The sequence below is a fragment of the Dama dama genome, chromosome 5, assembly GCF_033118175.1.
Source record: "Dama dama isolate Ldn47 chromosome 5, ASM3311817v1, whole genome shotgun sequence".
Classification (NCBI taxonomy): Eukaryota; Metazoa; Chordata; class Mammalia; order Artiodactyla; family Cervidae; genus Dama; species Dama dama.
Genome location: NC_083685.1, coordinates 123,052,446 through 123,076,131, shown reverse-complemented (window position 1 = coordinate 123,076,131; position 23,686 = coordinate 123,052,446). Strand labels below are relative to the sequence as shown.

Sequence of the window (23,686 nt, the reverse complement as noted above, 5' to 3'; positions counted from 1 at the left end):
CAGGCTCTGTCCCGGGAGAGGTGGGCGAGGCTCCTCTGGGGCGGGGGCTGATTGGAGCCCCGCCCACCTGATATAAAAAGGCGAGGGGCGCGCGCGTGCGCGTCTGATGGTGCAAAGCGGGAATGGACGTCTTGGGCGGAAATCACGGGCACGAGGCTCCCTGGAAGAGGATGTCTAAAGAGGTAGGAGGATCACAGGGAGAGAGGCTGGGGCTGAGGAGTGTTGCTCAGACATTAGATGAGAGTTGAGAGAAAAGTTCAGAATCATTCCTGTGGAGGCTGTTGGTACTGTGTAACAGGTCCCCAAAGCTTTAGCACTGTGATTTATTTTACTTCTCTCCACAGATAGGCTTCTGCTAGTCTGATTTTAAGGGTAGAATACGGAAGCCCTGGCTATGTTAATATTTATAAACCCAGAGGTGGTTGGGGCCGAAGTTCCTAACCTTAATCTGAGGTTATGCAATGTGCAGAGAATGTGCCAGACCTGAAGGAAGCAGAAAGGTTGGTTTTACTGCAGGATGGTCGTGAGGGTTAGAAACCCCATGTTTGGGGCACAGTTCTTGAGGCGCTAGCCTTCTGTGTTGCCCCTTTGCCTGGCAAAGAAATGAAGCCACTCTTTCTCTCTCCTCCATTAAAAAAAAAGAAACCACATATGCAAAGCACTCGTTATGATTATCATTCAGTTATAATTTCCTGACTAGCTTTCCTACATTTGAAGCAGCAGTTCTTTCTCAGGTCATGGACATATCTAAGAATGTGATGAGTTATAGATACTGCCCCCAAGAAACTCCATCCGCTGTGTGTGCGCATGTGTGTCTATCTCTCTCTTGTCTTTCCCTTTCTGACACAAACTCCTACAATAGGAGAGCACTCTCAGAAACACATTGCATTACCATTCTTATAGGTAAATAATAGCAATAAAGATGGCAACCCTCTCCAGTACTCTTGTCTGGAAAATCCCATGGACGGAGGAGCCTGGTAGGCTACAGTCAGTGGGGTCTCGAAGAGCCGGACACAACTGAGCAACTTAACTTTCACTTCACTTTCCTGCATTGGAGAAGGAAATGGCAACCCACTCCAGTACTCTTGCCTGGAGAATCCCAGGGACAGAGGAGCCTGGTGGGCTGCTGTCCATGGGGTCGCACAGAGTCGGACACGACTGAAGCGACTTAGCAGCAGCAGCAGCAGCAGCAATAAAGATGATGGTCGCAGTCACAGAGTGTGCCAGGCATGGCTGCAAATATCCTATGGGCACAGATGGTACAGATCCAAAGACCACTGGCCAAGAACCCTGTTCAGGGGGACGAGGAGGAAACCCACATCTGAATGGTTAGCTTTTCTTCATGTACGTGCCTTATAGCTTTCAGCCTCACCAGGTGTAAAGCCTAACCAGGCTGAAAGCTGTAGGATATGTACATGAAGTGAAGTGCTATTGTTTTGCTCATTATACAAATGACAGGACTGACTGTAAGAAAGTTGCCCAGGTTAAAAGAGCCTGCAAGTGTTGGAGTTTGGATGGCACTCAGCCCATCTGAGTATAGAACCTAAGACCTTTCCATGACACCACCCTGTCTTCAAACTTCCCAGTCCAGCCTTCGCCCATTTTTGTTTGTTTTATTTGTTTTGCGGTTGTTGTGTGTCTGAGCGCTTTCTCCAAAACCTGGTTCCTTATTACTTTCTGAAGTCTGAACGTCTAGCTTGACATCCAAGACCCTCCACCCTCCAGCCCCCCTTCCTCTGTGTTTCAGCAATTGAGGCTGGTCAACATTTCCAATCGTCTGACCTTTGATTCATTGCTCTTCACCTCTGGGCCGCTGATTGTGCTGTGACCTTCAGTCAGATTTATGTCCTGTCAGGGAAGATCAGCTTCACATCACTTTCTCTGCATCGACCACCCTAGCTCTCTGGCTTCCTGTGATCTTAGCTGCTGTAGAAGTGGTGCCTATGGTGGCATTCACTGGGATACCTTTGTGCGTCCTCATTTCCCTTTAAGACTGTCCGGCTGCTTAAAGGCAAGGCCACTGCCCTCACTGCAAGTGTCTGACAGCACTTACAATCTTGTTTCTGTTGTATCTGAAACATCTCCTTAATTAGTGAGGGGGAGAATGGGGCCTGGGTTGCCAGGCTGGAGGCTGGAGGAGCTTGAAGGAAGCTGAGGGCATCTTGAGAGATATCAGGGAAGGGGCTTCTCCAGGCAGAGAGGAGCATCCAGGCACGTGGAAGGGCGGGGGCAGGGTCTGCGTGGAGGTCAGAGGTCTTACAGAACATTGTATCTGTGTCTCACAGGAGCTGGATAACCAGTACTCCCCCAGCAGATGGGTCGTCCGACTGGGAGCAGAGGAGGCCATGAGGACCTATTCACAGATAGGAAGCAAAGGTACTGGGGGATCTCTCTGTGGCCGCTTTGGGTGGACTTTAGCATGTGGCAGTGGTTCAAGATGCTGGGGTAGGGAGGAGGAGCCTCAGAGCCCAGCCTCTCTGGACAGTTCCCAAAGTCCAGGCATCTCATCTGCTCCGGGAGCCCTGGCTGCAGGACCGTCAAGGGGAGGGAGTCTCAGAGACTGTGCTCCACATCCCTGCCTGATCAGCCAGCCAGCCAGCTATGCCCAGGCCTTAAGGCCACAGTGGCCCAGGGGAGTAGAGTGAAAAAAGGAAGGTGTCCCACTCAGCTGCTGAAAGTGGAATGTTGTTGCTATTTACCAAATCAAAGAAGCTTTTTTTTTTTTTTAATGAAATCAAGGCTTGGGAATCTGTAAGCTAGTAAAGTCTCAAGGTTGATTCCCATCCCAGTCCTGGGTCTCCTGAGTGTGTGCTGCCACCTTTTGAGCTGGGTCGGGCAGGCAGTTTCCACAGGGAATGTGTGGGTGAGGAAGCAGCCAGCCCCTCCTGCAAGTTGGGAAAATTGGAGGTTGGCAAATGCACTTTGTTCCAGCAGGCCAGATGGAGCTCTACACTGAGATGTAGGGAGAGCTGGAGGGAGAGGCTAGTAGGGGTTTATTCCAGCACATTTCAGCACCTTCCCTGTCCTCATAGAGCTGGAGCTGTGTCCTTGGCTCTTCACAGTTTCCTACCATGCTTAGCTCTGCACCAAATATGTCTCTATAGACTCAGTATATATTTGAGTGTGCAATGATGCCTACGTGAGCAGGTAGCAAACCTGTTTGTCTACTGTAATTGTCTTGAGGGAAAAAAGAGCTGACCCGGTAGAGAAAGGGAGTCTCTCATAAGAAGCAAGGGCTAAGAAGCTCTGAGACTCCAGAGTAAGCCCTCAGAGAATGTGTTTAGCCATGCCTCCTGAGAAGCCCTGTGGACAGCTTTACATTCACATCCCACCTCCCTTCCTGTTTTCGATGCTCCAGCCGGTATCTGCGCCATTTCATTGGTGAAGAAGGGGAGTGTGATGATGGGCCAGGTGAGTGAGCAGAGCCATGCATGCACAGGGTTGGAGCCTGTCTCTATTGGAAATGTTGACATTTTGTTCATCATCAACTTTTTTGGCATAATTCTGATTTTAAAAAATACTGCATTTATATATTATCTGTCTTTGTATTGGTCAGCTCCGGTTGCATAACAAAATGCCATGGGCTGGGTGGCTTAAACAATAGGAATCTTTTTCTCCCAGTGTTGGAGGGTGAGAAGTCCAAGGTCAAGGTGCCAGCTGATTTGGTTCCCTGGTGAGGGTCTCTTCTTGGCTTGCAGATAGATCTCTTCCCCTTGCATCCTCACATGTCAGAAAGAAGAGAAAGAAATGCTCACCTGTCTTCTTATAAGGCCACTAATCCCACCACAAGGGCTGCATCCTCATGACCTCACCTAAACCTAATTACCTCCCAAAGGCACCACCACATTGTTGTCGTTGTTAGTCGCTAACTCTTTGCGACTCTTTGGACCGTAGCCCGCCAGGCTCTTCTATCCATGGGATTTCCCAGGCAAGAATACTGGAGTGGGTTGCCATGCCCTCCTCCAGGGGATCTTCCCAACCCAGGGATGGAACCCACGTCTCCCACACTGCAGGCAGATTCTTTACCATCTGAGCTACCAGGGAAGCCCATCTGCTACCTTGCTGCTGCTGCTGCTGCTAAGTCACTTCAGTCATGTCCGACTCTGTGCGACCCCATAGATCGCAGCCCACCAGGCTCCCCCATCCCTGGGATTCTCCAGGCAAGAACACTGGAGTGGGTTGCCATTTCCTTCTCCAAAGCATTAAAGTGAAAAGTGAAAGTGAAAGTGAAGTCATGTCCGACTCTTCGTGACCCCATGGACTGCAGCCTACCAGGCTCCTCCGTCCATGGGATTTTCCAGGCAAGAGTACTGGAGTGGGGTGCCATTGCCTTCTCTGCTACCTTAGTCCCTCCTAAAGCCACCTAGTCATTAGGCTGGCCATCTGAGCTTGCAAATTGTCATTATCCAGAGGAAAACAAAAAATCCCCATAGCTTTATGACAAATAATGGCTTTGCAACTTGTAGCTGGATGGGTATTGAAATTAGGGTCCTGCCCTCCCATGGATTATCTTGCTGATAATTACATTTCAAAGAGACAGCCCCCAAGGACTCCCCTGGAAGTCCGGTGATTAAGACTTTATCCTCCAATTCAGGGGGTGCATGTTTGATCCCTGGTCAGGGAGCCCACATGCCTCACAGTCAAAAAACAAAAACAGAAAACAGTATTGTAAAAAATTCAGTAAAAAACTTTAAAAATGGTCCACATCAATAAAAACCCAAAGAGCTCCCAGATCTTTGAGAAAAACATTCCTAAGTTGTAAAACTGGCAAGAGACTCATTTAGCTTTAAAAAATATTTACATGCATTCCCAAAGGGGTAGAGAAAGGATTTATGATGATGTCTCCTAAAAATAAATTCTCCTAGAAAAGGGAGGGAGGTAAACTCTTTTTTCCCTTTTTGCACCAGGAAGAAGGACATTGTTTTTCTTTTGATCTACTCCATCCTAACATCTTCCACCAGTAACTTGCGGTGTGCACTGTTCTCTTCCAATGAGTAGGTCATGTTTATTCTCCCCCAAGACCTGGCCTCTCCCAGGCTAGGCACCTGGGGACGGCTAGGTGAACACGGGCAGAGGGAAGTTGGAAGAACTGTGTCCTCTACCAGTAGCTATTAAATTTGTTTAATAAGACTCTCAGTAAAAATGTTTTTAGAAGTCGTGGCAACGGAAAGAGATTACTGGGAGATGCAGAACAGCAGGGTTTATTCAGCCCCAGTGCGGGCATAGGGGAATCACCTCCAGGGTCTGAGCACCCAGGCTTTGTTCTGGGTATCTTTTATATGGCGTCGGCTTCCGGGTCCTAGTGACTTTCCAGCCTACGCAGTTTGGTTGAAGCCGTAAGCAGGCCGGTTCACAGAAGCAGAGTGGTGAGCATCAGTAAGCAGGCCACTTTACAGAAGTGGAAGCAGTGAGCATAGCAGTAAATTTCAGTTCAGTTCAGTTCAGTCGCTCAGTCGTGTCCGACTCTTTGCGACCCCACGGACTGCAGCATTCCAGGCCTCCCTGTCCATCACCAACTCCCAGAGTTTACTCAAACTCATGTCCATTGAGTCCGTGATGCCATCCAACCATCTCATCCTCTGTTGTCCCCTTCTCCCGCCTTCAATCTTTCCCAGCATCAGGGTCTTTTCAGATGAGTTGCAGTAAACTTAAGCAACTATTTTAGTTTCTTCTTCTTTTTTTTTTTCCTCTTCAAAAATACATTGTACAAGAAACTAAATAAAGTGTGTGCGTAACCAGGCTGGGGGCACATTTCCAAACTCCCTGTCCCTCAAGCCACGCCTCGCCCTAGGAGAGCCAATCACCAGCGAGGTGGGTGGGGGCCTCGTGATTGACAGCTTCTGCGACTGACAGCCTCTCCGAGGGATCCTCCTACCTTTTAAGGCTGAGTTGGCCCTTTTTCCTTTCCACCAGATAAAACCAAAGGAAAAAAACAAAGGCACACATAATACAGGCCCACTTTTGTTTAACTGTGATAGGATACACATAACTTAAAATGTACCATTTTAACCATTTAATTTAATTAAAAAAATTTTTTTTTCACTTGAACCATTTTACAGTGTACAAGTCAGCAGCATTCAGTACCTTCACGATGCTGTACCACCATCTCCTCTGTCTGGTTCCAAAACATTTTTCATAACCCTGAAAGGACACTCCCTACCCATTAGGCAGGCCCCGGCTTCATTCCTATTTATGGACGAATAATTTTCCGTTGTGTGGATGGACCGCATTTTGTTTATCCATTCATCCCGCTGTTGGACATCTGGGCTGTTTCCCCCTTTTGGCGATTGTGAAAAGTGCGGCTGTGAACATTCATGTACAAATTGTTTGAAAGCCCAAATTTCTTAGCCCTAATTTCAATAGACACGGCCATTCTACCAAACTGCCTATATTAATATATAAATGTTTACCTGCACATTTTACTTAGTTCGTCATGGACCAGTAGCAAACATTATGGGGCACCCAGTGTTCACAGACCACATTGTAATAGCCCTGCCCTGCACTATCTGAGGCTGGCCATTTTTAGGCAACCGTTGTTTTCTGATTGCAAAAGGAGCATTTGCTTACTGAAAAGAATTTTGGAAAATAAAACCATCAATAATGCTGCCACCCGTTGTTCACATTGTAATGTGGTTTCTTCTAGCCTCTTTTTATTTTCTCCTGGAAGAAAGCCTTCTGTTTTAATAGTGTGCAATCCTGGTTTGTTGTGGGGTTTTTTTATGTTTTTTTTTTGGCTGAGCTGCTTGGCTTGCAGGATCTTAGTTACCTGATCAAGAATTGAACTTAGGGCCATGGCAGTGAAATCTCCCAAGTCCTAACCAGTGGACCACAAGGTAGCTCCCTGCAATCTCTTTTTTTCTGATAGTATGAACAGTGTTAAAAATTCTTTCTAGGAGAAGGAAATGGCAACCCACTGCAGTATTCTTGCCTGGAAAAGTCCATGGACAAAGGAGCCTGGCGGGCTGCAGTCCATGGGGTTACATGACTGAGCATGGGTGCATGAGGATGGAGGGAGATGGGTTGGTAGCAATAAAGTGGTAGAACTAAAAAAAATAAAAATAAATAAAAAATAAAAATTCTTTCTAGAAGAGAGAAAATACTGTGTGTAAAATAGACAAGCAACAAAGATATATTATTGTACAGCAGAGGGAAATATAGCCATTATTTTGTAATAACTTTAAATGGAGTATAATCTATAAAATGTTGAATCACTATGTCACACACATGAAACTAATGTAATGTAATATTATAAGTCAGCAATATAGTTCAATTAAAAAATTCTAACCCCAAATAATTGAAAATAAGTACTCAAATACATGTACACCCATGTTCACAGCAGCATTATTCACAATTGCCAAAAGGTAGGAAAAGTTCAAATTCATCCACAGATGAATGGGTAAACAAAGTGTGATATGTCCATGCAATGGAATTATTTTGGGCACAAAAAAGGAATGAACTACTGATACATACTAGAACATGGATAGACCCTGAAAACACAGTGCTCATTGAAAGAAGCCAGGCACAAAAGGTCACATTTATATGTATGATTATTATTTATATGTATGATTCCATTTATGTGAAACATCCAGAACAGGGTAATCTGTAGAGACAGAAAAATGTGATTACAGGGGGTGCTTAATGGATTTCCTTCTGAGATGAAAAAAAATGTTTTGTTGTTGTTATTTAGTCGCTAAGTCATGTCTGAATCTTTGTGACCCCATGGACTGTAGCCCACCAGGCTCCTCCATCCATGGGATTTCCCAGGTAAAAATACTGGAGAGGGTTGCCATACTCTCCTTCAGGGGATCTTCCCCACTCAGGGATCGAGCTTGCATCTCCTGTTGGCAGGCAGATTCTTTTACCACTGAACCACCAGGGAAGCCCTGAAAATAATGTTTAGAAACTAGATAGAGGTGATGGTTGCAAAACATTGTGAATGTGCTAAATGCCACTGAATTGTTTACTATTTATTTTTTTTAATGACACCATCAATTTTGACCTGTTCCCTTTAAAATGGTTGGGACTTCCCTGGCAGTCCAGTGGTTAAGACTACAAGCTTCCGCTGCAGGGACCTCAGTTTGATCCTTGGTCGGGGAACTAAGATCCCACATGTGGAGAATCAGAAGGAAAGTCGCTTTTTCTCTGACTTTGGTTGTCACAGGTTGGGCTAGGAACGAAACATGACTGAACCCCAGAAACCCCCCTACCCCACAACCTCCCAGAGCTTCTCCAGCTTGTCCACTGGTCCTGGCAGATACTCCCTCCCTATTTGTATTCACAGACTTAAAAATCCTGTATTCACCTAGTCATCCCTCCCTCCCACCCACCCCAGCCCCCAGAAGCGACTGATCTCTTTTCACTGTTTCCATTGTTTTACTTCTCCCAGAATAGTTGGAATCACACAGTGTGTAGTCTTTTCAGATCTGGCTCATTTTTATAGAACATGTTGCTACCTGACATTTACAACTACTTGTCCCCTCTTTAAGGGGTAAGCCACATATGATTGGGATATTTTTTTTTCCTATTTTATCACTGCAAAATTCCAAAATGGGCACAAGATCGCTGCTTATATAAATATTTGTTTGCTAAGTGAATTAAAAGACTGGGAAGGAATAGTTCTGAAGCTAGATGAGGGGACTTCCCTGATGGTCATGTGGTTAAGGCGCCACGCTTCCAATGCAGGGGGCGCAGGTTCAATCCCTGGTCGGGGAACTAAGATCTCACATACTGTGTGACTGCTGCTGCTGCTAAGTCATGTCAGTCGTGTCTGACTCTGTGTGACCCCATAGACGGCAGCCCACCAGGCTCCCGTCCCTGGGATTCTCCAGGCAAGAACGCTGGAGTGGGCTACCGTTTCCTTCTCCAGTGCATGAAAGTGTGACTAGCCCCCCCCCCCCCCAAAAAAAAGAGTGTAGGAAAAATAAATAAATAAAAATAGAGCATAACTTAAAAAAAAAAAAAAGAAGAAGAAGCCTGGTGGGCCCTAACCGCTTCTTAAATTGCTCCCACAGCACCTGATAAACCCTTGATCTTCAGCTTTCTGACACCATCTGATGGGTCTCCCTGCCCCATGCCTGCATTAGTCTCTAGGGATTCTGGCCCCTGCTCCTCCTAATTGCTCTCACACAATGCTCAGTTGGGTCCGGGAACCTGCAGTTTCTCTCTGTCAGAGCCGTGACACTTTGGACTGTGAGCAACAGAAACTGAATTTTTGCTTTCTCAAAAAAGGAAGTTTGTAATTGGGTTTGTCCGGGGGCGTCCTGTTGAAGCCCCACTGTGTCCCTGCCTATAGATGCAGACCTGGAGGGCTGGCAGTATTCAGGCTCTGGGGGAGACAGTGAGTCACCCTAGTCTCTGTCCCTGCACCCAGCTGCCTGCCATCAACCCATCACGCCACCTCCTGGAGAGAGGCAGTTTCTCTGTGTCAGGCTCAGTTGGGTTTTTTAATATCAGAGGGAGACTTTTTTTTATGCGTGACAACAAATCTTGACAGCTGCTTGGTTTTAATTGCTCTTCAACTTAGAGCATACGTTTCATTATCTTTTTCTTCATTTTGGCACAACATAAATCTCGTGGGTCCACGTGTACTTCCAGAACTCTTGTTTTAATTAAATTGCTCCCCTTTGCTGAGCCTGCGGTATGAGGAGCTTGTCCAGAACAAACACCTTCACACATGGAGGGAGGGTGCTTGGCAGACCTCTCAGGGAAGGTGACCAGGGGAGCTCTGGGGCCTTTGGGAGGGAGTGTGGGGCTGTCATGGATGAAGAATTCATGTGCTGAAGGGACTTCCCTGGAGGTCCAGTGGTTAAGACTCCAAGCTTCCACTGAAGGGGCATGGGTTCGACTCCTGGTTGGGGAACTAAGATACGCCGCACAGCACAGCCAAAAAAAGAAAAGGAGAAAAGACTGTCTTCCATTAGAATAATTACTTGGGACTTCCCTGGTGGTCAAATGTTTGAGAATCTGCCTTCCCACGCAGGCAACGCAGGTTCGCTGCCTGGTCGGAGAACTAAGGTCCCATGTGCCAAGGAGCAACTAAGCCTAAGTGCTGCAACTGAGACCTGATGCAGCCAAGTAAATAAATAAATATTTTTAAAATAATAATTATTATTATTAAAAAACTCACATGTTGAAGTCCTAGCTCCTAGTGGGGCTGTGTTTATTTATTTATTTTTTTTTACTATTTACTAGCTGATCTCTCTGTTCCATATTCCTATCTATCAAAGGGGGGTAGGTCTACTATCAAATAGTCGTCAGAAGGAGTCAGGAGCTAATTCATTTTTTTTTTTTTTTTACTTGGGGCTGTGTTTAGAGAGGGGGACCTCTAAGGAAGGAAAAAGTTAAATGAGGTCAGAAGGGTGGAGTCCCGATCCAGTAGGATTGTTTGAACAGACACAGAGGGTTCGTCTCCCTAGAGAGAGGGAGAGCTGCTCCCAAACCCAAAGAGGCCACGGGAGTCCCCAGCCAGAAGGCCCTCTGCCATTCCGGGGAGGACCCTAGCCAGACACCTCCCCTGCCGGCACCTTGATCCTCCCTTCTAGGGTCCAGAACTTCGAGAAATAAATGTCTTGTCGTCGAAGCCCTTGGGGGCATGTATGGCATTTCATTAGGGCAGCCCCAGCAACTGACAGGAACCTCAGATCAACCTCAGATCAACAGGATGCGATGCAAGTTACACCTGGCCCACACCTGCGGGGCTTCAGGGAGCCCTGGTGAGAGTGGGGGAGAGGAGAGAGGGATCCAGGGTGGTCTCCGTGGGGGCAGGGAGAAAATTCAGGATTCGGGATAAGCAGAGAGGGAGCCAAGAGACTTACCTGATGATCTGGTGAGGTTTGCTTTGGCCTAAAAACTGGCACGACCGGTTAAATAAATTAAGGTGCAGCCATAGGACGGAATAGCAAATTACCTATTTATTGAAAAAGAAAAGAATGAGGAAGCTGTCTATGTACTGATTAGGAAAGCTCTCCCAAGAAATATTAAGTGAAACAGACAGAAATACATTTCATATGCTGCCATTTGGATTTAGGGGAGAGAGATTTCATATCCATATTAATAATGACAGTCACCTTGTCCGGTATTTCATGGAAATGGCTGCTGCATATTTTTATAAGCGGATTGTTTCTTCAAAAGAAAAAGTAATGGCATCTCACTTAATGCTCAGATAGCTCATGGCTTTCACAGGCCCGTCAACTTTTCAACACAGTTTACAAAATATGATGGCATTCTTAAAAGACATTTCAAGTTAGGGCTTCCCTGGTGGTTCAGTGATTAAGAATCTGCCTCGCTCTTTCCCTTCGGCACCCCTTTAAGATCCTAGTCTCACCATGGGTTGCTGCCCCACGGTGTTACCTGTATTGTCAGAACAAACTGAACCCAAAGTCTGACTTCTGCCAAGGTGTCCCTGATGCTAAGATCTGCATCTTTGGCCTGGAGCAGAAGAAAGCAAAAGCGGATGGGTTCCCACTGTGTGGCCACACGGTGTCAGACGAGTGTGAGCAACTCTCCTCCAAAGCCCTGGAGGCGGCCCATGTTTGTGCCAACAAGTCCATGGTGAAAAACAGTGGCAAAGATGGTTTTCACATCCGAGTGGGGCTTCACCCCTTCCAGTGTCATCTGCATCAACAAGATGTGTCCAACCTCTCCAAGCTGCAGAACAAGGAGCATTGACTGAGGCCCTGCGCAGGGCCAAGTTCAAGTTCCCTGGCCACCAGAAGTGGGAATTTGCCAAGTTTAATTCAGATAAATTTGAAAACATGGAAGCAGAGTAACAGTTCATGCCAGATGGCTGTGGGGTCAAAGACATCCCTAATAGTGTTCCCTTGGACAAATGGTGGGCCCTGCACCCATGAGAGGCTTGGCACTGTCTCTTCTTTACTCATGTCCACCAATAAATCCTACTTTGGTGTCAAAGCAAACAAACAAAAAAGAATCCGCCTTGCAATGCAGGGGACACTGGTTCGATCCCTGGTCCTGGAACATCCCTTATGCCATGAAGCAACTAAGCCCAAGGGCCAGAACTACTGAGGCCACACACTGAGACTGCTGAAGCCCTTGCGCCTAAAGCCTGTGGTCTGCAGCAAGAGAAGCCCATGGCAAGGGCCCATGCACCACAGTGAAGGATCTAGAGATCCCTGCCGCATCTAGAGAAAGCCTGTGTGCAGCAGTGAAGACCAGCACAGCCAAAAATAAAATAAAAAATATTTTAAAAAATACATTTCAAATTGTTATCATAAATGCAATGCCAAATAAATAAATAAAAATAAATATTAAAAAACATATCACTAAAAAATAACAAAAATAAAACCTTTATTGTCTTTGCTCTCATATTTAAAGCTGTAGTCCATCTGGAACTGATCTGATGTGGTCTGAGATAAGGATCAAAAAACTTTTTTTCCCATTCAATTGACCCAACACTGTATATTGAAATATTTATTCATTGCATATCTTGTGGGATCTTAGTTCCAGACTAGGGTTTGAACTCGAGCTGTCGGCAGTGAAACCATGGAGTCCTAACCATTGGACTGCTGGGGAATTCCCCACACAATTTTCTTTTAAGTGGTTTTGATGTACCAGGTTCTGTTGTACAGAGATGGGCAAAGCAAAGCCCTTGTTTTCGCAGAGCTTATGGTCTAGTGAGGGTGACAGTAAATAAAAATACATATGAAGGATGGATGAATGCTGAGGTCAAAAATAAAGGAGAGAAAGGGGATATACCATAATGTATTTGGTCAGTTTTCTGTTGTAGGTCCCTTGGGCTGTGTCTAAAATGTTTTGCATTAGTGTGAGCATCTTTAAACCAAGTCTTTAAAAATACTTCTGATTATTTCCTTATAATAACGGATGGACAAGGTCTTATGCACCAAGGAATATGATTTTCTTGGGCTTTGCTACATATTTCCAAGTTGCCTCACAGGAAGAACTTACCAGTTTACACTCCCCAGTGCCCAGTGGTGGTGGGAGCTGAGCTGCCTGCGTTTCAGTGATGGAAGTGGGGCCTTTGGGGGACATTGAAAGTCCGTGAACGTAGAGAGTCCCTTCCTCTTCCTGAAAGTGGGGTCCAGCTGGCTGCTTGCCTCTCAAAAGCCAATAAAGAGGTCAGATTGGTGGAAGTGAAAATTTGCTTTATTTTGAATGCCAGCAACTCAGCAGGCGAGGGCGAGGCAGACACCTGTTCAAATGCTGACTTGCCCCCTGAGCTTTTATAGACAGAGGGAGGGAGCTACAGGCAGAAGCAACACAGTCAGCTCTGACAGTCATCTTGAAACTGGTCACCAGTGGTCTGACCAGCATCATCTGGATTGTTTTAGGTATAGTTAATCTTCAGTTCCACAGTCGGTTTGTTTCCATTTCTCTGAGGCCATTTCTCAGAATTGTGGCAGATTGCATCGTGGCTATAGTCTAGTCATCCTGTAGTTAACTTTTTCCATGTGGTGGGGGCTTATCTATAAGACAGCTCACAGGATATGGCTCAGAATATAATCGATAGCCCTTGAGAAGGAACTAAAAGTCCTTGTCTATGTTTTATGACATTATTATTATTATTTGGTCTCCTTTGACTGTTTTCCTTTGTTTCTGCATTTTCTCACTTCTCTGATTAAACTTATTCTTTGGCTAATGTTCCACAGACAAAAGGCAGGCAGATGTCAGGGGGACAAGGACCATAGGGTCCTGCTCTGTTTCACTCCCACCTCTATGCCTTCGCCTTTGATACTTAATTTATTTACCGTCCCTTTCCTCCTTTCTCTTAAGCCCAGTCCTAAGCCAGTTTTCACATCACTCTGACCTCTGCCATCATGGCACTCAATTATATATTCATAGTGTTTTATAATCTATTTGTTTCCAGTGATTTTATATCTTAGTTTCTAGAAGATTATTTTTTCAAATACTTGGAAAAATTTATACTTCTGGAGCAAGTAGCCAAGGGTAGCACACATGATAAACAGGTAATACAGTAGAGATAGAAATGGTGCCGGTCAAGTGCCAGCTCACCAGAGACAGACAGCAGAGATAGTACTGCCTCCACTCAGATGGGCCAATCTGATGTCTTTTTAACTATGCATCTGGGAGAATGCTTCAGACCCCGGGCCCAATTACCATGTGAACTTGGGGAAGCACTGACCACTGAAGCTAGCTGGTTGACCCTAAAGGGCTTTCAGCAAAATAATAATAGAAAGTGGTGCTGCCTGAAGTTGTACTGACAGTGACTTGTCCATTTCTGGAGACAGTCACCAAGAGGGCCCGTGCCACCGGGAGGAGCCTGCTTGATGTCCCCTACGGAGAGGGCGAAGGAGAGAAATTGGACATCTACCTTCCCGAGGCAGTATCTGAAGGTAAATGGGGGCTGGTGGTTGCCCTCGGATCTCTTCTGGGAGCCTGCCTCGGCCCACACGCCCTTTGTTTTGTCCTACAGCCATGCCTTTCCTGGTGTTTTTTCATGGAGGATACTGGCAGAGCGGAAGGTGAGTCAGGGAATGTGGATGAATGGAGAAAAGGGGAGAGTCATCTTTGCCTGGCCTCTTCCTTTCCTGAGACCGCTGCAACAACTTACTACAAACGTGGGGGCTTCCTACAACAGAAATGTCTTCTCTCACAGTTCTGGAGGCCAGAAGTCTGAAATCAAGGTGTGGGCAGGGCCGCGCTCCCTCTGAAGGCTCCAGCTTCTGGGGACTCTGTGCTTTTCTCACCTTGTGGCTGCATCACTTTAAACTCAGTTTTCATCTTCACGTGATCTTTGTATGTCTGCATCCTTCCTCTCATTTCTGTTACAACATCACCGGTTATTGGGTTTGGGCTCATCCTAAATCCAGGATGATCCCATCTCAAGAGTCTGAATTATGTCTGCATAGTGTGTGTGCTCAGTCACTGCAGTCGTATCTGATTCTTTGCGACCCTATGGACTGTAGCCCGCCAGGCTCCTCTGTCCATGGGGTTCTCCAGGCAAGAATACTGGAGTGGGATGCCATGCCCTTCCCCAGGGGATCTTCCTGACCCAGGAATTGAACCCCCATCTCCTGAGTCTCCTGCATTGCAGGTGGAGTCTTTACTCACTGAACCACCTGGGAAGCCCATATCTGCATAGACCCTATTGCAAATAAGGTCACATTTACAGGTACCAGGGTTTAGGATTTGGACATGTCTTTTGAGGAAGGACACTGTTGAACCCACTATATTCAGTGAAAAGCAAGTTCAGTCTACTCTCCAATCATGGAAAACCACAGTGACTAACCATCCCATTTTGCTCGGAACTGAGTGGTTTCCCAGGGCTTGGGGCCTTTAGCGGTAAAAAAAGAGGGGGTCCCAGGCAAACTGGGATTGGCCCCAGTGGGTACCCTAAGATAAGCAGAGAGGTATTTGGGACCTTCACGGACACTGTTGTTCCCTAGGATCTTACTAAGGAGTTGCTGGTTATAGGATCTACTGCCCTTCGACCATAGCATTTTAACGCTCCATTTATTGCATTTTTACCCTTTGCCTTGTGAAGCTCCCTGCATGTCTGATCTCCTTCAGTTCTCAAAAACAGCATCCTAAGAGAAAGAACATAATTATCTCTATTTTACAGAGGAAGAAACTGGGCTTAGAGGTTACATGCAGTCTCTAGGGCGCCACATGTGATGTGGTAAGGACAGAGCTCACTTCTTCCCTTACCGCACTGGGTCAGAGAGGGCCAGGGCGCTGGGTGGACCAGACGCCGAAGCAGTCTAGTGGCCAAGTGGCCTCCAGTTGTTAAGTATTTGTCTCCTTCTGCAGTAAAGACACGTCAGCCTTCATGGTCAGCCCACTGACAGCACAGGGAGTGGCCGTGGTGATGGTGGCTTATGACATTGCTCCCAAAGGTAACGAGGGTGGTCTTGCAGGTACAAGGGCCATTGGGATTTGGAGGGGAGAGAGCCCCTGATGGAGCCTGACTCAGCTCCTGTCCTCTGCACAGGCACCCTGGACCAGATGGTAGACCAGGTGACCCAGAGCATCGTGTTTGTCCAGAAGCGGTATCCAGGCAACCAGTGGGTATCACTGCAAATTTTCCTTTTGTCAGACTGGGTGGGAGGACAGTGGATTCATCTCCTTGGATGCAGCCCTGCCATTCCCTCTGGCTTTGGAGCAGAAGGCAAATGGGGACCCCTCGATACTGGCCTGTTGTTTTGGTTACACTGAAGGCAAACTCTGCTCTCCGCTCTGACCCACTGAAGGGGAATCTACCTGTGTGGACACTCTGCTGGGGCCCAGCTCGCTGCCATGATGCTCCTGGCCAACTGGATCAAGCATGGAGTCACGCCCAACCTCAAAGGTTTCCACGGGGAGTGAGTCTGACTAGGCAGCCTTCACCCTACCCTGATGGGCCTAAGGGTCTATACCAGTTGCTTGAAATCTCAACAGCTGTGAGCTGCTTAACCTGGGGGCTTTGGGCCCAGGGAGCAGGGCCTGCTTTGCTGCTTCTCTGCCCTTTCCCTTGTCTTGCCCCTCTGGCCCTGGAGGCAGGTTGGCCCCATATTGCCCCATCCGGTGCTTACAAGAGGCCCAGTCTGGGTGGGGCATTGGCCCCACCTGCAGCCTGGCTCAGTGACTGTTCTTTACCTTCACAGGCTTCTTCCTGCTGAGCGGGGTCTACGACCTGGAGCCCATCATGCACACCTCTGAGAATGCCCCCCTCCTCCCGACCCTGTAAGTCACTTGTCCCCTCATCCCCCTCAGCTGGCCTGCAGCCAGTGAGGAGGGCCAGGGCTGCAGCAGAGGCTTTCCTCTGTCCTGACCACACCTCCCCCCACACCAGGGAGGATGCTCAGAGGAACAGCCCGCTATGGCACCTGGAGACAGCCCCCACCCAGCCCGCGGATCCAGCCTGCCGCATCCTGGTGATTGTCGGCCAGCACGACAGCCCAGAATTCCGCCGACAGTCCAGGGAGTTTCATCAGGTGCCCCAGGCGCCCCTCTTGGCTCGAGGTTGAGGGTCGTTCAAACTTACTATCTTTGTTTATTTCACCCAAATGGACCCTGTGATACCAGTCATTTCTTCAGTAAATACTTAGTGAGCACCTGGTACATGCCAGGCAGGTGCGAAATCCCTTCTCCACCTCCACCCGCCCTCCCCCAACGAACCTCATGTTTCCTTTCCCTCATTTCTCTTACACAGACGTTGTGCCAAGGAGGGTGGAAAGCCTCCTTTGCAGAGCTCCACGATGTGGACCACTTTGAAATCCTTTGGAATCTAACCCAGGAGGACTATGTGCTCACCCAGGTAGCGTACATCCCTTCACTGTGGACAGAATGCGTCTTGGCATAGCCCCTACACGTGAGGCAAGGTGGGCAGACAGAGGGTACAGAGAGTCCCCTCGCTGGCTCCTTGGCATCCTGGCATCCAGGGCACCTGATGATAAGGATTGAGGGCCACTCTTGCTTCCTGAACTTCACCTCCCTCTGAAACAGCCCCAGGTGATCTGCAGAGGCTGGTCCTGGGCACACCAATGGGATGTGCATGGGGACAGGCGGGTATGAGAAAGTATTAGCCTGCTTGTGTGTGAGCACAGATGCAACGCCAGCTCCATGGGGATAGGTTGGATGGATTTGACCACATGAATGTTTAGTACAAATTTAATGTGGTGAATTCTTTTAAAAGTCTAAATAATAATTTTTATAATAATAAAAAAAGGTCTAAGGACAAAAAGGAACCCTTCTACACTGTTGATGGAATGTAAATTGGTGCAGCCACTGTGGAGAACCGCATGGAGGTTCCTTAAAAAACTAAAATTAGAATTACCATATGATCCAGCAATCCAACAATTCCACTCCTGATTTATGTCCAGGAGTGGAATTTTTGTTTTGTCCAGAAAAGACAAAACTCTAATTTGAAAAGATACATGCACCCCAGTGTTCATAGCAGCACTATTTATAATAGCCTAAGTGTCTACCCATAGATGAATGGATAAAGAAGATGTGTTTTATACAAACACACTCAAACACCAGAATTTTACTCAGCCATAAAAAGAATGATATAATGCCTTTTGCAGCAGTATAAATGGACCTAGAGATTATTATACTAAGTGATGTCAAAGACACATATCATATGATTTCACTTGTATGTGGAAGCTTAAAAAACAATACAGGTGAACTTATTTACAAGACCAAAATAAGTCACAGACAAGAAAGCAAAGTTACAGTTACCAAAAGGGAAGGAGGGGGATAAATTAGGAATTTGGAATTAACAGGCATGTAAAATAAACAGCAAGGACCTACTACTGTATAGTAGAGGGTACTATAGCAGAGGGAACTATATTCAGTATTTTGTAATAACCTATAATGGAAAAGAACTTTAAAAAGAGTATATATATATAACTTAATCACTTTGCTGTATACTGAAACATTGTAAATCACCTATACCTCAATTTAAAAAATTATTTACAAAAAATCAAAGGATAGATTGGGGAAAATATTTTCCATGGACACAGAAAATATACAGTTACAACTTTCTCTTTTCTTTTTCTCGGCAAGTGGGTACCTGATTAGCTTTGCTTTTTTTTTTTTTTTTTAATATTTACTTTTTCCCTCCAGTTTTATTGAGTTAAAATTGACATACAGAGCTGTATAAGTTTGAGGTGTACGGCTTAATGATTTGACTTACAAACATCATGAAATGAATCACGATAGTTTTAGTGAACATCTGCCATCTCGTAGTTACAAAAGAAAAGAAAAATTTTTCCTTTGTGATGAGAATTCTTAGGATTTATTCTGTTAACAACTTTCATATATAACATACAGCAGTGTTAATTAAATTTATCACATTGTACATCATGTCCCTAGTGCTTATTTATCTTATAATTTATCTTATAACTGAAAGTTTGTACCTTTCACCACCTTCCTCCAATTCCCCCTCCCCCAACCCCTGATTAGCTGCCAGCACAATAGGCCTTTTATAGCATTCAGGTTTTTGGTTTGGTTTGGCTGCTTCGGGATCTTAGTTCCCCGACCAGCAATTGAACCCTGGCCCTCCAAAGTGAAAGTCCAGAGTCCTAACCACTGGACTGCCAGAGAACTCCCTATAGCATTCAGTATTAATTCACATACTTAATATCCCTACCACACAAAGAGCACTTTCAAATCAGTTGCTGTTTAGTTGCCAGGTCATGTCCAACTCTTTTGCAACCCCTTAAACTGTAGCCCACCAGGCTTCTCTGTCCATGGGATTTCCCAGGCAAAAATACTGAAGTGGGCTGGCATTTTCTTCTGCAGGGGATCTTCCCTACCCAGGGATCGAACCCACGTCTCCTGCATTAGCAGGTGGATTCTTTACCACTGAGCCACCAGGGAAGTCCTTCAAATCAATAAAATAGTTCTTTTTTTTTTTCACTGAAATTTAGGTGATTTGCAGTAGTATGTGTAACATAGTGATTCGATATTTTTATATAGCTTATACTCCATTGAAAGTTATAAAATATTGGCTATATTCCATGCACTGTATAATATAACCTTGTAGCTTATTTTATATATAGTAGTTTGTACCTCTTATTAAGTGTAATAAGAGCAGGTCTTATTTCTCTTTAAGAACAGAAATAAATAGAAAAATGGACAAAGAATAAGTGATAATTAAAAAATAAATATAGATGGCCAGTAGACAGGGTGGAAGATTAAAATGCACTGTTGATCATAGGGCTTCCCTTGTGGCTCAGCTGGTAAAGAATCCGCCTGCAAAGTGGGACACCTGGGTTCGATCCCTGGGTTGGGAAGATCCCCCAGAGAAGGGAAAGGCTACCCACTCCGTATTCTGGTCTGGAGAATTCCATGGACTGTATAGTCCATGGGGTTGCAGAGAAGTCGGACACAACTGACCGACTTTCACTTGCACTTCACATTGATCATAGAAATGTAACTGAAAATGAGTCCTCTCCCACCTCTCGATGGAAATGTTCTAGTATAATTATGTCCAGTGTTGATGAGGATGTGGTGAAGTGGGGGAGGCTTCCTTGGTCCTTCTGGTGGAAACACATGTCGACTTGATGTTCCTGGGGTACAGCTTGGCAAAATGGATGCGAGTCTACTGACCCAGTAATTCTGATGCTTAGAATTTGTTTTCAGGATAATCAGAGAAACACTGAAAGATAGTCTCTACAGCTTCATTAATGTTCAAAATTTGGAAACAACCTAAATATCTAATGAGGTTAAATTCTGATATAATCAGGTAATAGATTGAAGTTTGTGAGAATTACTTAGGATATGTTAAATTGATTCAAAAGTAAGAGCAAAAACACAAAAAATAATTAACCTAACGTCTCCCTAGTTTTATGATGCACACACAGCCAGACCCTTAGAAGCATGTATATGCATCTGAAAAAACCATTTACCAGTGGTGTCGCAAGTGCTTTTAAAAAAAATCCATTTCCATGTTTTCTACCGTGAACATGTGTTACTTTTTTAAATGAATACTCCTTGTTTAATTAATTTAATTTATTTATTTGGCCATGCTATGTAGCATGTGGAATCTTAGTTCCCCAGCCAGGGATCAAACCCCGTGCTCCCTGCATTGGAAGCATGGAGTCTAAGCCACTGGACCGCCAGGGACGTCCCTTGTATTTCTTTTTTAACTGAGGAAAAAAACAAGCATTCATAAATGTGTATACATGTGTGCTCAGTTGAGTCTGACCAGGGGATCTTCCCAACCCAGGGATCCAAAATGCGTCGCCTGCATTGGTGAGCGGACTCTTTAACACTGAGTCACCTGGGCAGCCTTAGCCATAAATGACATCTGCTTTTAAAAAACCTAATAAATATTTTAGATTTGGGAAGCCATATGGTCTCTGACAAAACTACCAAACTCTTGCCATCGCTACTCAAAAGCTGCCTTGTGGGTTTCCCTAGTAGGGAATCTGCCTGCCAATGCAGGAGATGTAAGAGATCCAGGTTGGATCCCTGAGTTGGGAAGATCCCCTGGAGGAGGAAATGCCAACCCTCTCCAGTATTCTTGCCTGGAGAATCCCATGGACGGAGGAGCCTGGTGGGCTACAGTCCATGGGGTTGCAAAGAGTCAGAAACAACTGAAGTGACTTAGCACACACATGCTCCAATAAAACTATTTATGGATGCAGAAATTTGAATGTTATGTAATTTTTACATGTCACAAAAAATATCCTTTGTTTGATTCTTTTCCCCAACTGTTTAAAAATGTCAAGCCATTCTTATCTCATGGTTCATAGAGAAACAGGCAGCCAGCTGGAGGGAAGTATATGTTTGGTTCACGGAAACATTTCAAATGAGAGGTGGAAAGGAGCTCATTTAAGTTACATTTCTGTGACCACAAAGGCAGCCTGTTTCTTTAATCAAATTCCTTCCCAAGAGATCCTCCCTAGAGCCTCTCCAACTCCGGAGCTATTGTATTTTTTCCTTCCTGCTGCAGATTATTTTGAAAACAATCTTCCAGGAGTCCTGATGACACCTGAACCCTGCCGCCGCCGGCATGTATCCCGACTGGGAAGCTTCTCCGAGAGCCCCACTGCTTCCCTCTCCTGCTGGCCTCAGCTCTACCCAGCAGTGCCTCTGTTTGTTCACTCGCCCCTGGCCAGAATCCATTCTTCTCGCTGCTCTGAACCTGAGTACAAATCTCCATGGCCCGCCCCCCCGCCTGGATCGAGTGGGCTCCAGGGAAGGTCTGGCCCAGGTCCATGCCGGGTGTTGCCCAGAGCTGCCCCTCTGGCTGAGAAGGTGAAGCAAAAATGACAACTCGCAACCAACACTAAGAGAAAGAGCTCCCTAAACCAGTCTTTGTTCCTTTTTTGTTTTTTATTTTTTTGCCAAACCACACGGCCTGTGGGATCTCAGTCCCCAGACCAGGGATTAAACCACAACACCCCCTGCACTGGGAGTGTGCAGTCTTAACCACTGGACTGCCCAGTGGTTAAGGGAAGTCCCTGTCCCTTTTTTTTTTTTTGCTCCACTTTTTCATGTCTGCTCAGTCCTGGGCTCCACCTGACGTCTGGCTTCATCCCAGAAAGCCCTGGGATGTTATCCTCGGGACTAACACTTTGACCAGATTAGCCCTGGTGGCTCGGTGGTAAAGAATCTGCCTGCCAGTGCAGGAGACATGGGTTTGATCCCTGATCCAGGAAGATCCCACTTGCAGTGGAAAAGCTAAGCCTGTGTGCCACAGCTATTGAGCCTGTGCTCTGGAGCCCGGGAGCCACAGCTACTGAGCTCACAGGCTACGACTACCGAAGCCTGCGCGCCATAGAGCCTGTGCTCCACAAGAGTGGCCACTGCGCTGAGGCCCCCACTTCCCACTGCTGGAGAAGAGCCCGCACTGCCGTGAAGACCCAGCAGAGCCAAAAATAAATAAGTAAAATAAAAACCCAAGTAAGCTACGAGGATTTGTTGTACAGCGCAGGGGAAATAGCTGATATAACAACTATATATGGAGTATAATGTTTAAAAATTGTAAATCAGTATGTTTGTATACATTGAAAGTTAATTTATGTAATAAATTAATATAAATATATATATATATAATATATATAATAAATAATTATCAGCCATGCCTCAATAAAATCTCAATAAATGGTTCTGATTAGAAAATATATACATATGTGTGTATATGAGTGTGTGTGTGTGTTATAGAAAGAGAGAAAGGAAGAGAGTGAGAATAATAATACGTATCGGCAAAATGTAAACAATATCTGAGTAAAGGGTACATGATTATTCCTTGTACTATTATTGCAACTTTAAAATGATAAAAATAAAAGTCACCAAAAAGTGGATTTTCCCTGATGGTCCAGTGGCTTAAAACTCCACACTCCCAGTGCAGGGGGCCCAGGTCTGATCCCTGGTCAGGGAACTAAATCCTACATGACTCAACTAAGAGATCCTACATGCCACAGCTAAGACCTGGTGCAACCAAATACATAAGTAAAATAAATAATTTTTAAAATTTAGCTGTTAAAAAATGGACCCCAGACATAGGAGGTTGGTGACAATAATGTCAAAGGCAAAAAATGGTAGAAGCTGGTTTTGATCAAATTTGATACAGCCAAAAGCTGATCCATGAATTTGAACTTTTGTTACAAAATCCTACAGAAATTGTTAATGGATAAAGTTTCAGTTGTGGAAGATGAAAGAAAATGTTCTGGAGATGGATGGTGGTGATGGTTGCATAGCAAAGTGAATGTACTTAATGCCACTGAGCTGAACACTTAAAAATGGTTGAAATGGTGGCGATTGTTTTGTAATGAGTTAGAACACTGAATCAATATGTTGTGCAGCTGGAACAAATATACAGTTGTAGGTCAGTTATACTTCAATTTTAAAAAATGGCTAAAACTAAAGTTTATATTATGTATAGTTTACCATATATAATTGTGTGTGTGTATGTATATAATAGAATGATAGAAGGGAAAAAATGCAGATATTCTAAATTCTTCCACTTAATTATACCCCTTTCAGTTGGCATAGAAATGAAAAGTAACCAAAATCCAAAATGTTGAGATTTCTCTGTATATACAATGTTATCACATATAGCAACTTTGCTATGTACATTTTATTCATGTTAAATATGTTACTCTTATTGTGATAAAAATACAAGTAATAATTTTTCTTAAAAACCTTATGGAAAAGACCTAAGCAGCTGAAGTTTTCAGTAAAATAAAATTTTTAAATGGAAAATAAGTTGGAACATGTTGGTGCCAAATAGAAAATGAATCACAGAAATGCATTG

At 45.2% G+C, this 23,686-nt stretch overlaps 1 protein-coding gene and 1 pseudogene across 8 annotated transcripts; both read left to right on the top strand.

The window, feature by feature from the left end:
• The first annotated feature begins 55 nt into the window (after positions 1-55).
• On the top strand, positions 56-23,669 carry AFMID (arylformamidase). 8 transcript variants are annotated; one of them, XM_061144668.1, is made up of 12 exons: positions 56-182; positions 2,286-2,376; positions 3,359-3,411; positions 14,222-14,330; positions 14,411-14,459; positions 15,748-15,833; positions 15,911-16,001; positions 16,188-16,285; positions 16,581-16,659; positions 16,769-16,938; positions 17,129-17,233; positions 21,380-23,669. In XM_061144668.1, exons 1-11 carry the CDS (start codon positions 123-125, stop codon positions 17,188-17,190), a joined length of 948 nt encoding a protein of 315 aa, XP_061000651.1. In that variant the 5' UTR covers positions 56-122; the 3' UTR covers positions 17,191-17,233; positions 21,380-23,669. The 8 variants fall into 8 exon arrangements, with proteins under 8 accessions (XP_061000651.1, XP_061000649.1, XP_061000650.1 ...); XM_061144666.1 differs by having other exon boundaries at positions 16,769-16,910; positions 21,380-23,667; XM_061144667.1 differs by having other exon boundaries at positions 15,929-16,001; positions 16,769-16,910; positions 21,380-23,666.
• On the top strand, positions 11,269-12,173 carry LOC133057757 (large ribosomal subunit protein uL16-like; annotated as a pseudogene).
• Positions 23,670-23,686: the final 17 nt, after the last annotated feature.

Coding starts and splice junctions, on each gene's coding strand:
- AFMID (XM_061144666.1), top strand. CDS start 123: ATGGACGTCTTGGGCGGAAATCACGGGCACGAGGCTCCCTGGAAGAGG. Junction 183..2,285: donor GGAAGAGGATGTCTAAAGAG/GTAGGAGGATCA, acceptor TGTGTCTCACAG/GAGCTGGATAACCAGTACTC. Junction 16,660..16,768: donor GCCCCCCTCCTCCCGACCCT/GTAAGTCACTTG, acceptor CCCCCACACCAG/GGAGGATGCTCAGAGGAACA.